The 12,230-nt window shown below is 41.6% G+C and overlaps 1 protein-coding gene across 3 annotated transcripts in view; it reads left to right on the top strand.

The window, feature by feature from the left end:
* Positions 1 to 881: 881 nt before the first annotated feature.
* RCOR3 (REST corepressor 3) overlaps positions 882 to 12,230 on the top strand; it is a 28,067-nt gene continuing 16,718 nt past the window's right edge. Inside the window, exons 1-2 of one of the 3 annotated variants that reach the window (XM_032215702.1) lie at positions 882 to 1,196; positions 2,220 to 2,276. In XM_032215702.1, the coding sequence (XP_032071593.1) occupies positions 1,028 to 1,196; positions 2,220 to 2,276 (226 nt within the window). In that variant the 5' untranslated portion in view covers positions 882 to 1,027. Of the gene's footprint in view, positions 1,197 to 2,217; positions 2,277 to 12,230 lie in introns of those variants that run through there. The other 2 variants (XM_032215700.1, XM_032215701.1) reach the window with 2 other exon arrangements.

Here is a 12,230-nt window from a genome sequence, read left to right as displayed (position 1 = left end):
TACAGAAAAATGGTTCAGTTATAAAATGACATATGGAATGTTAGGAATAAAATCCGTTCCTAATACAGCAGCAAGAAGAGTTTGGCAGCCAAAGTACTTACCAAGAAAAGTGGTGTGATCCCCTTATGGGGCTGAGTTCAAGCAGAGGTGGGCATCTGCCTGGAGTACTTTTGAGTTCCTACCCTGAACAGCAATTGGATCCCATCCCACTTGATTCATTTCACACATTCAGCAATGTTGAAATTCCAAGTTCTCAGCCCAAAGGACACAAGCTTAAACATAACCTTCAAAAACTTTTATGGCGGATTACAATAATTTCCCTGTAACCCCATATAGAAAATCCCCCCACCCAATGTTTTCGCCTCCCACTCTTTTCACAACCCCCGGGAATCTGAAAGGAAGGTTTCATCCTCCTCTTTCCCAATTCTTCGTGCCAATAACCCCAACCATATCAAGTTCACGCCTAATACTTTAAAACAGTGAAGCATAAAAATACAGGGTGACATTGTTAAGCAATGAAATAAGCCAGAGAGCATCAATCCTCGTATGCCAAAGGCACGCTCAAAGATCTATTTAACCCGGGAGCAGCAAATCTTCCGATACGAGCGAGACCAACGTGTGCAGAGAGGGTTCACGCGAGGGGTCCCGCCGAGCTGAAGGGAAGCAGCCTCGGCGCTTGGTTACCGAAGACGACCGCAGTTAGCCGCGGAAGGACCGGCACCGGGCCCGCCAATTCCCCGCGGCAGAAGACGATCCACAAAGCGCCGGCGCTCCCGCCTTCGCCGAACGTTTCCAACGTGTGAGGCTAGATCCGGCTGGGCTGCCGCGGAGGGATCCCCGATCCGTGGGCGGAGGAGTCGAGTAAAGGGAGGGGGGAAGAGAAGGAAGGAGGCGCCGGCGCCGCGGCGGCCCGAGCCGCGGGGGGGCGGGCGGGGGAAAGGGGCACCAACATGGCGGCTCCATATTAACTTTCCCCCCCTTCGGCAGTGGCTGCCACCGCCGGCCGTCCCTCTCTTGGGTAACCGTCATGCCGGGCATGATGGAGAAAGGAGCCGAGCTCCTGGTGGGCGCCAAGAACAGGGCGGCCCCCAACGGCACCAAGAACGGCGGTGGCGGCAGCAGCCCCGGTTCCAACGGGAACTTTTTCGAGCCGGAAAGCGGCGGCGGCGGCGGCGGTGACAGCGGCGACGAGCACGGTGCGGGCTTTATCTTCCCCCACCCTTTTTTTCTCCCGAACGGGTAGATTTGGGCCTAGTCACGTCGCCCCTGTTTACACTGGCTGACTGGTGGCGACTGCACTGAGCTTCTATAGGTCTCTCTCTCTGTTGGGGTGTGTGCGCGAGCGCGCGCTCGTGCAGAAGAGTGTGAGAGATAAGCGCGCGACGAGGGTCCACACAGGGTGCGGATAACGCGAGTGTGTGTGTGTGGGGGCGTGTGTACGCGCGCGCGCCCTCGATTTCTCTCGGGGGCGCGCGCGCTGTGTGTGTGTGTGTGTGTGTGTGTGTGTGTGTGTGTGTGTGCCTGCTTGTCCGTCTGTCCATCATCCCTCTATCCCGTGGAGAGTGGGTGTGCATTTTCACAATGGGCACACGTGTAGTGCAACCGCAGCTCAGGCGCGGTACTGCATGGCATTTTACGTGTGTGTACACGTTTAGTGGCATATTATAACCTTGCAAACGAGTACGTTGTGGGTGTCTGGACTGTGAAAAGATTGCCATGAAGAGTGGTACACGCAGGTCTAGCTACGTGCAGCCCTTTCTGCCTTGTTTTTTTCTGCTAGGAATGCACTCGAGACATACACCCACGCAACATTGTGCTGCATCAGCACAATAAAGTAAAGGGACCGTTTCTGTATCTTTCTAAATTTAATTTAGCACAATTGTTGCCTTTCTGGAAATTAATCCCTACCTGGAATGTTAAAGGGAAGTAGGCATTTCTTTTTCCGGTGTATATGTGGTGGGGGGAGTAATCTCTTTTTTTTCTTCTTTCTCTCTCTCTCTCTCCTTTCTGTCTCTCTCCCTACTTGTTCAAGGCTTTGAGGCTATCAAAGCAGCAAGGCTTGTGCTTATTGGTAATTGTCTATTGCATTGTCTGCGATGCTTCTAGATCCCAATCTCCACATTTTAATTTGTAATGACTATACTTCAATCATTGAAGAGAAAGGCGTCCTTCCCCTTCCGCCCCTCTAAGAGATGCATTTATTTTTTCTTTCATTGCAGATGTAGGAATGAGGGTCGGAGCAGACTATCAAGCTCGCATCCCTGACTTTGATCCTGGTAAATATATAGATATATATTTAAAATATATTTGTAACTTGATATCTCTGATGTTTTCAAAAATGGGAGTTTATTGCATGTGTTTATTATAATGAGAATGTAATTGAATTCTGCTGAATATTATGTGAGAGTGAAAGGAGGAGAGTTGCTTTTGTGAAGGTTAAAGGTGTAGGATTTTCTTTGGCACCCCTCCCCCAAGGCTTTGTGCAGCTTGTTCGTGGTCACTGAAGGTTTGCAGAGCCAGCTTTTGATGTTTGGAAGTTGAAATAAGCAGGCCTTATGTATGGAGAATGTGGCTCTTGTCTTCTAAGTAAGAAAGGAAGGATTTTAAATTTTCAAAAACTTACCTGTCTTACATCTACAGTAGTTTGAAAAGACTACTTTATTCCAAGAATATTGAAAACCATGCTTCCTTGATTTTCCAATATTTAAAAGTGGAGAGTAATGAAGTTTTCAATGTAATAAGCAATGCTTCTGTTCACCATGTGATGGAATAGACAAACTTGCACTTCTTGATACTGACTTAACTCAGTCTTAATTTGCATGTACTATATTAGCAGGAAATCACTATTATCCAAACATACTCTTTATCTCTAGCCATATGTACAAGGAAGCACTAATAACTCTTCTGTAAAGCTGGACAATCTTTGTCAGTTGATTACTGCTGCCAATAATTGTGCCCTTTTCTTGAAATTATTATTTCATTCTAGGGTGACTGAATCTTTTGTTTTAAAGAAGCAAACTCATTTTCTTTTTTAGAAATATTTTACTATTGCTATTAAAATCTTATCAATTATAAATGCTTCATTTTATAGTAGAAAACTGTTTTCAACAATAAAAGGATTCAGGTTTAGTTTTGTTGTACCTGCCATATATAATGTTGGCTTTTGTTTCGATTCATCATATTTTAAAATATTGCCAGAGGTTGATAGAATTTGTGACTGGATTCTTGATTTTAAAAGTGCTTTGTAATTTTGCATATTTAATATAAATTAAATAATACCCTAAACAATGCTAGTAGAAGAATTTGCAATTGAAGTATTGTCCATTCTTAGTTTGTTGTGTTTCTTGTTTGTTCCCAGAAGTTTCTTTGATATGTTATTTAGACATTTAACAAAAGTCACGCCTCTTTTACAACCTATTTGCCATTTCACAGGTGTTATTATTACTCTATGATGATAGAGTCCCAGTATTTAGTATGGTTGTAGATAATTTGGGAATGTCGTATTTGTTTACAGTTCATCCATTTGGTCTCAATCAGTGATACAACTATAAGAGAAGCATAAACTATTAGATAGGTTGCTGAGGCTGAAATGTGGAACACCATCTCATAATCACCTAACTTAATTATGTGTTAAACCTTCTTGAGTCAAATGATTAATAATTTCACAGAACTGGGTATTTATAAGAAAATAGCAATAGATGACAAAAACCAACATCTAATTGCTTTTTCTCTCTGACCAACTTAACTTCCAGGATTATCATAATGTTTGTCATTTTAAAAACATGAGAGAATATTATATCTTGAATTTATCATTGATCTATTCATGTAAAATGTTCCTCTCAACTTTTCAAATACCCACAGCTAGAATTAACATTTTGAACTACCTACTCATATTACAATGCTTCTTAAGCAGTGCTATTAAAGATGTATAGAATATTTTAAGGATGGATTGCCATTAGTATTTGATGCCTATAGTGTGCCACACTATAAGAATTGTCTTGATTTCCCATGTAACCTCTTTCCCTAAATTTACTTTCATTTTTTTGCTTAATAGATTAAACCTATGGATTTGTTTTTTATATATTTTACCTAGTTGTTTTTTTTAATTGAAGTCTTTCTGCTATTTAAATTTTACCAATTTTACCTTCACCCTGTTTACTTTCTGATGCTGAAAAGTATCAGTTGAATAGCAATAACAATAGCACTTACAGACTTACATACTGCTTCATAGTGCCTTACAGCCCTCTCTAAGAGATTTACAGAGTCTGCATATTGCCCCCAACAATCTGGGTCCTCAGGTTATCCACCTCATTCAGCATTGAACTGCTAGAAGTGAGCAGAGTCAGCCTGCAATACTTCATTCTAACCACTGCACCACCACAGCTCTTATCATATTTTATACGGTAATATATAATATTATATTACTCATATCTTTTCTGTTCATTAGGGATTTGAAGTATCAAAGTTTAAACATTTTCATATGAGAAATCACCCTGTTTGTGTTAGGTGACATGTTACCTAAAGATATTTTCTTCATTTTCAGTTATCCATGACATGAACATATTCCAGCAATCTTTTTTCTTTTCTTTTCATGGCATTGTGTTCATCTTGTTCCATACCTGAGATAGTTAAAGTTGCCCTCAGCTGTTCCTTGACAAAATAATACTTCCTTCTTTAAGCAGACAACAAGCTGTGGCAATTTGGTTGTGGAGTACAATCTGATATGTTTCATCAACTGAGTTCTTTTGGTAGGACTATCAAAAGATACTTATCAGCATGGCATCTATTGGACACTTTAGGATGGTATGGAGTATATGCCTTTTCTCTCTAGCTTTTGGTGTAATTTCAGAGCTATACGACATTGGGCAGTAGGAAAGTGAGTCTATCAAATTGGGCTCTCTCCTTTACATCCTTGGGCGGGGAGGGGAGAACCCAGCTTCAAAGCTTGGATGAGTATAACTAGCAGCGAAGCAGCAGTGAAAGCAGAAAAGTTTCAGAACGATGCCAGATAGGCGAGAAAGAGATAGGTTCCCAGTCATGCTTTTTCGTGAAACTTCTCCAGTGCCTGTCAACTTTTGTTTGGGCTGCTCTTGAACATGAGTGTAGTACTGTTCAGGAAGAGCACTGAAGCCATGTCAAAAAGGAAAGCAAATATCAGTTGATAGTCAAACTCCCTTTGAATGGTGCTTATGCAAAATATATGTGCATAATCAGAGCAAATTTCAATAAAAAAACTAAACCTACCATTCTTACTTTCCCCTCAAGGCCTAGCACCATCCCATGTTAAGGATAGAATTTGGTAAACAATTTTATGTCAACTGGAGATATAATGGAAGGGAAAAGAACTTCTTTCGGTCTCCATTTTAAAATGTCCAACATGTCATAAAGCAAACACTGTTTGCAGATGTTGCGTTTGTTCCAGGTTAGGTATTGGCTAGAATAGGGGGGCAGCAAATTTTATGTCAGGACAGGCATACAATACTTCGACTTTGTCAAAAGAAAGAACCCAAATCTGACCTGGGGACACAAGCAAAATGCAAAAAGAAATCACCAATTAAGAATAAATCAAATTATCTGAATGGTAAAATATATAGTATTAAACTATCATTTGATTTAAAAAATGGGAAATTGAAAATTTTTATTTGGTGACTTGTAAAAGCTTTCACTAAGAAGGCTTGCAGGAAAGCAAGGGCCAGGTGAAAGAAAAATCCTGAAAATAACCCAGAAAATGTGTGGAAAATTATTTTTTCTTTTTTACTGTTGCTGTTGCTGCTACTACTATAACACCATTCTTTGAGTTTTTTCTGAAATAGTTAAAAGAAATGAAAAGATCATTATAAAATGTTTCCTAAAAGATTCTTTGCAAATTAAGATAAAAATGTGTTCTGCTTGGAAATACATCAAATTAACAAAATACAGCATTAACATTACTTATTTATTTATTAATAACATAATTAACAAATTAACAAACCATGAAAGGAGAGTGAAGCTTACTTCAGACAAAATAGATTTACATGACATGCTAAAAGTTTTTAAAAGGCTCAGAAGTTAAAGTGCTGGTAGCATTTTAGATTCATAAAAACTGAAATATTAGCTATCACTTTATATAGCAAATATTATTCCCTTTTTCTCAGCTTGCTTTGCCTTTAAAATGCATGGTTTTGTATCAGTGGTATATCAGGAAACAAAGTCCACAGTATATAACATTTTTCTTTTAGTGTTTCAATTCCTTGTTTTCAGATGAGTTATTTGGTGTCTTTTTTTGTGCAACTTGCTATAATAAAATATGCTAAATTCCTAGAATTGCTAGTTTTAAGTTGCAACAAAAAATTAAAAAATGTAAATAAAATCAAATCAATAAATGTATAATTATTGCAATTATATTTTTTGGTTTTATTTACTAAGAATATTTTATCTATTTTGCAAAGAATGACTTTATAACTGAAGAATTCTTCCAAACTATTTTTTGCTCAAATTTGAGAAAAAAATTGTTGTTGCTGAAATTTCTAAAAATGTTGTATTTCTAGTTTAATCCTATGCAATATTTTATCTCCAACATTACCTTATATAATTTTTAGTATCATATAAAATGTTCTTGAATATTTAATACAGGTATTACAATAAAAATAAAAATGTAATATTTCTGCAGGGTGGTGGTTTGGTAATGTTATAGAATAATTACCTCTTCCTTGAATTTTATTTTTATTTGTTATCCTTGTTTTTTTATGGCTATAATTACATAATGCAGTTTAGATGCCCAGAACCCAGCTGGGTGTTTTATCATGTCTTCTCTTTTAGTAGTTATCTTCAAGGATATTATTTGAATTCCTCAGCTAGAATACAGGTAGTCCTTGGGCTACAACAGCAGTTAGCACCAGAATTTGTGTCACTAAGTGACATGGTCAAAAGGGCAATGCCACGTGACCACACTGTTTAGCTATGGCAATTCCGGCATTCCTGGTGGCCGCCATTAAGCAAGGACCACTCATGACTGCAATGTTCAACTTCCTGACAGCATTCCCATTGATTTAGCTTGTGGGGAGCCAGCTGGAAATGTAAGAAATTGTGATCACAGGGACATTTCAACAGCTGAAACTACAAGGATCCATCATAGGTGCCATTTATTCAGTGCCATCATAACTTTGAACAGTTGTTGAACAAATGCTTGTGTTCCAAGGACTACCTGTATCTACCTTTGTGTCCAGGTTTTCTACATTGATCATGTATCATTTTATTTACTGACTTGCCAACTATGGTAATTTTTAGATGCCTCTACACAGAAATGATTCTGTGTCACACTCAGATTTTATGTTGTATACCAACTATTTAGTCATTACTACATATATAAATAGAGAGACGCGGTGACTCTCTATGGCTAAGATGCCGAGTTTGTCGATCAGAAATGTTGTCAGTTTAAATCTCTAGAGACGCGTAACGGAGTGAGCTCCTGTTATTTGTCCAAGTTTCTGTCAACCTAGCAGTTTGAAAGCATGTAAAAATGCAAGTAGAAAAAATAGGGACCACCTTTGGTGGGAAGGTAATAGCATTCTGTGCGCCTTCGGTGTTTAGATATGCCGGCCACATGACCACAGAGACATCTTTGGACAATGCTATCTCTTCGACTTTGAAACAGAGATGAGCACCGCCCCCTAGAGTCAGGAACGACTAGCATATATGTGCGAGGGGAACCTTTACATTTACCTTTACATATATAAATAAATATATATTATTACAATACATTTATTTATTGCAATTTATATGGCTGCCATCTCAAATTCATATTGAGAAGCTAATAAATTAATATACAGCTTTAATAAATATTCTCTATGTTTTCTGTAGTTATGGTGGTTCTAGATTTTATCTCAGTTTGACAATATTAGTGCTTGTGATTCTTTATTTCCTTGTTTTGAAAACATTCTTGGGCTTTTTGCTACAAGTTGGATTCAGAGTTGATCATACTAAAACAGATCCATTGAAATCAGCAAGTCATGACACATCCTTCTGATTTCAGTTGATCTCTGAATGTGATTCCTTTTACATCCAGCAACACGTATATGAGGAAAGATTCATCACTATTTTCACAATCCATTATATTTGCACCTTGCAATGGAAGCAGTTTTCATCTTTGATTACCAAATGCAACTGAGGTTGACAATCTATTGCCCATGTCTTGTTGACTACATATCCTATCTTAGATATGCTAAGTTTGTTTTTGCTGTTTTTTCATCTTTCTCTTTTCTGGCTTGGGAGATTTCTTCAGCTTCTCTTCTGATCACATTTCCACATCATGCTTATGTAGATTTATTATTAAACAGTATCTCCTTTCCTTCAGTGAATATGGAAAGTACTGTATTTTTCGGAGTATAAGACGCACCGGAGTATAAGACGCACCAAGGTTTTGAAGAGGCAAATTTTTAAAAATGTTTTTGCACTCTGCAGATGCAAAAATAGGCCTTTAAAAAAAAGGGGGGGGGCATGAATAGCCTTTAGGAGCCTTGTAGAATGCGTCTGGGTGCTGGGGGGGGCAAAAATGAACCAAAAAAGCCAATTTTTTGTGAAAACTGGCCCATTTTTTGTCAAAAAAGGGGCATGAATAGATTAGAGTCTCCTGGGGCCTGGGGGGGGGGACAAAATTGAGCAAAACGTGGCCCATTTTTGCTCATTTCTGCCCTCCCCAGCCCCCAGGAGCACTCTGCAAGGCTCCTAAAGGCTCTGCACAGCCATTTTGATGAAGGGGGCGGGGTTTCGGGAGGCGAAAAATGTTGTATTCAGTGTATAAGACGTGTCCAGATTTTCAGCCTCTTTTGAGGGAAAAAGGTGTCTTGTACTCCAAAAAATATGGTAATCTATCTGTGGCATTTTTGGCCTAGGTTAGTATGATGTGGGAACATTTATTTAGTGAATAATATGAGTGACACATAAAAATAAATAAATTTCTTCCTTCATCAGTGTGGCCCTAAAGTGATCGTTGGTACTTACCTGAACGTCGATTCTAATGATGAGAGAGAGAGGTGCTACCAGTGGGCTATCATCAATCCTGATTGGTCCATAGACTGAGAGAAATTTGTTGCAGCCGTACCTCTACTCCTTCTGCCCAGTTTCTTTGAGGTCGTAGGGAGTAAACCTGTGAATCAAATGTCACAACAAGGAAAGAAACAAATTCCTCCCCCCCCCAAGCTGCTACCCTACTTAGGGTGGGAAGGTAGCACCTCCCTCTCATCATTAGAATTGACGTTCATGTAAGTACCAACAATTGTTCTCAATGATGAGCAGAGGGAGGTGCTACCAGTGGGACATACCCAAGCTAGCGTCCAGAGGGGGGGGAAGAATTATAAATTGGTAGCGGCTGATGGAGCCACTACTTGCTGCAACACTCTACAGCCAAATGATGCTTCAGCCTTGTAAGAATCCAATCTGTAGTGTCGAATAAATGAAGTAGGAGTCTCCCAAGAAGCTGCCTTACAGATATCTTCAAATGGCGCTCTAGTCGCCCATGCCGTCGTGGTGGCCGCACTGCGAGTAGAATGCGCAGTAATTCCCTGAGGAGGACTTTTGCCCTTAGCTACATAGGCCAAGGAAATCGCTTTCCTTAACCACCTACCTATTGTGTTAGATGTCACCCACGCACCTTGCGTGGATGGTTGGAAGGACACCAGAAGAGCTTCTGATTTACAGAATGAAACTGTTCAACGGAGATAAATCTCAATGCCCTGCGGGCATCAAGCCTGTGCCAGAGTTGTTCCCTAGGATGAGATGAGCAGGACAAAAGTTGGGCAACACTATCTCTTGTGCCCTATGAAACAGGATATTAAGTTTGGGTAGAAAAGCCGGATCTAACCGTAATGTCACCCTATCCTGGTGGAAAATGCATAGATCGTTACTCGAGGACAGAGCCCCAATCTCTGAGAGGCATCTAGCCAATGTTATAGCAAATCAAAAAAGTTACTTTCAGAATTAGGAATTGAAGGGACCGAGCGAATTGGTTCAAAAGTTTCAGTCATAGCCTGTAGAACCAAAGGTAAATCCCATGTGAGGAATCTATGTACCATCGGAGGGGCAATATTGGCAGCCCCTTTCAAGAATCTCCTACTAAAGGAAGATGAGATAGGGGAACCTGACCCTCACCTGGTAGAATGGTGGAAAGTGCCGCCATTTGGTGACATACGTCAATCCCTTGTCTAACACAGCTTGCAAGAAGTCTAATACTTGTGGCACAGATGTGTCCTCTGCCCTAATGGATGTCGCCTCACACCACTGTACAAACGCTGACCACGTAGTGTTATATATTCTAGTGGTTGAAGGTTGCCTGGCTACTTCTAAGATGGAAATAACCTTAGCAGATGCCTGGGCCCTACTCAAAATGTCCCTTTCAAGTGCTAGGTAGTTAGTTTTGGCCATTGAGGCTCTGGATAAATCAACACCCGCTGGCACAAACAAATCTCCCTGGGTATTCTCCAAGGTGGAGCCACTGACAGGTGAACCAAGTCCGCATACCACGGCCTCCTGGGCCAGTCCGGCGCTAATAGAATTAGCTCCGCCCTCTCTGACACTATCTTCCTGATGGTCCCTGGAAGAAGGGGAAGAGGAGGGAAAGGGTATAGAAGGCCTGACGGCCATCGGCATCTCAGCACATCCGTGTCCTCGGCTCCTCGAGTCCAATATTTGGTCACAAATCTCGGCAGTTGAGAGTTCACCAGAGTTACAAACAGATTGATCACTGGAGTCCCGAATCTGTGGCAAATACGCTGAAATATGTCTGGGTGAAGCTGCCACTCCCCGTGGTTTACTGTGGCTCGGCTGAGCCAGTCCGCCTGGTGATTGGCAGTCACGGAAATGTGATCCGCCACTATCGATATCACGAGTCTCCGCCCACGAGATCAGTCTGTGTGCCTCTGTCCGCCGAGCCCTGGAATGACTCCCACCTTGCCTGTTCACATGTTCCTTCATGGTGATGTTGTCAGTGAGAAGTAACACATGTTTGTGATGCAAGGCTGGAAATGACAGAGAGCGAGACGTGCCGCCTTGAGCTCTAGTTGATGTTGTGACACAAATCTGTCTTTGTCCAATGGCCTTTGAGCCCATCAATGCTCCCCAGCTGAAGAAACTTGCATCCATAGTCACAGTTACTCTCTGTGGCTCTCTGAACTGCGACCCCTGGTTGAGTGCTGCTGACAGCCACCATCGCTCTAATTTCCAATAAGCGTTGAATTGCGAGCTTAACCAGTTCACATCTAGCTGGTTTCCGGGACGAAGGGAAGGACCTGAAGTACTTCGGGGGGGAAGTGAGGAACTCTAGTATGAGGCCCTGTTGGACAAAAGAGAGGACCCAGACATCTGGCGTTATGCGTTCCCATTGTGACGCAAAATGATGCAGGCGGTCATCAATGGGAAGTATGGGATTTGCTTCACTCCCCTCTGCAGAAGAGACGACCGTGCCCCCTCAAAAGGGCCATTTAGCCTGACCTTGACCTCTACTCCTGTCCTGAAAGAAATTCCTGGACTGGAATCTGTCTCCCCTGGGGCCCCAATACCTGTTCTGCTGAAAGTCAGGTTCAGAGGGTCGGTAGAACTGTCGTCTGCGATATGGAGCTGAGCGGGACTCTTGGTGTTTAGCCGTAGATGGGAGGACTTTCTTTTTCTCCTTGTTTTCCACCAAAATGGGATCCAAGGATTCCCCAAAGAGCTTTCCGCCTGCATATGGAGCTGATGTCACGTGAAACTTTGACTTATTATCAATCTGCCAGTTCTATAATCACAGGAGGCGTCCTGAAGCTACAGAGGCAGACAAAGCTCGAGAGGCAAATTTAACTGACTCAAGCGTGGCATCAGCAGAATATTGGGTCTCCGCAATGATCTTGCTAAGATCTTTCATTGTGCGGGCATCTTCTGGGTGTGTGCGCTCCTGCAATTGTTGCAGCCACAACAGAGTTGTTCTATTGAAAAAGGAAGCAGCGGCTGTTGCCTTAATGGCCCAAGTGAAGCTTGAAAACCCTTTCTAAGGATAAGTTCTGCTTTCTTATCCTCAGGCTTCAACTTGTCTGCCACATCTCCCGCAACTACGGCTGCTGAAGAAGACAGAGCGGCAACAGGGGTGTCAACTGTAGGCACCTGGAGGGCCTGGGAGAATGTTTACTCGTTATTGTAAAGCTTCCTGTCATCCCAGGGTTAGGGAAAGTACCATGTTGGCCCCATTGACTCTTGACCACTTCTAAAAATAGAGGTGGAGCTGG

This window comes from Thamnophis elegans, chromosome 4 (assembly GCF_009769535.1).
Source record: "Thamnophis elegans isolate rThaEle1 chromosome 4, rThaEle1.pri, whole genome shotgun sequence".
In the NCBI taxonomy this organism is placed as follows: domain Eukaryota; kingdom Metazoa; phylum Chordata; class Lepidosauria; order Squamata; family Colubridae; genus Thamnophis; species Thamnophis elegans.
This window is presented reverse-complemented; position numbering and strand designations above follow the sequence as displayed.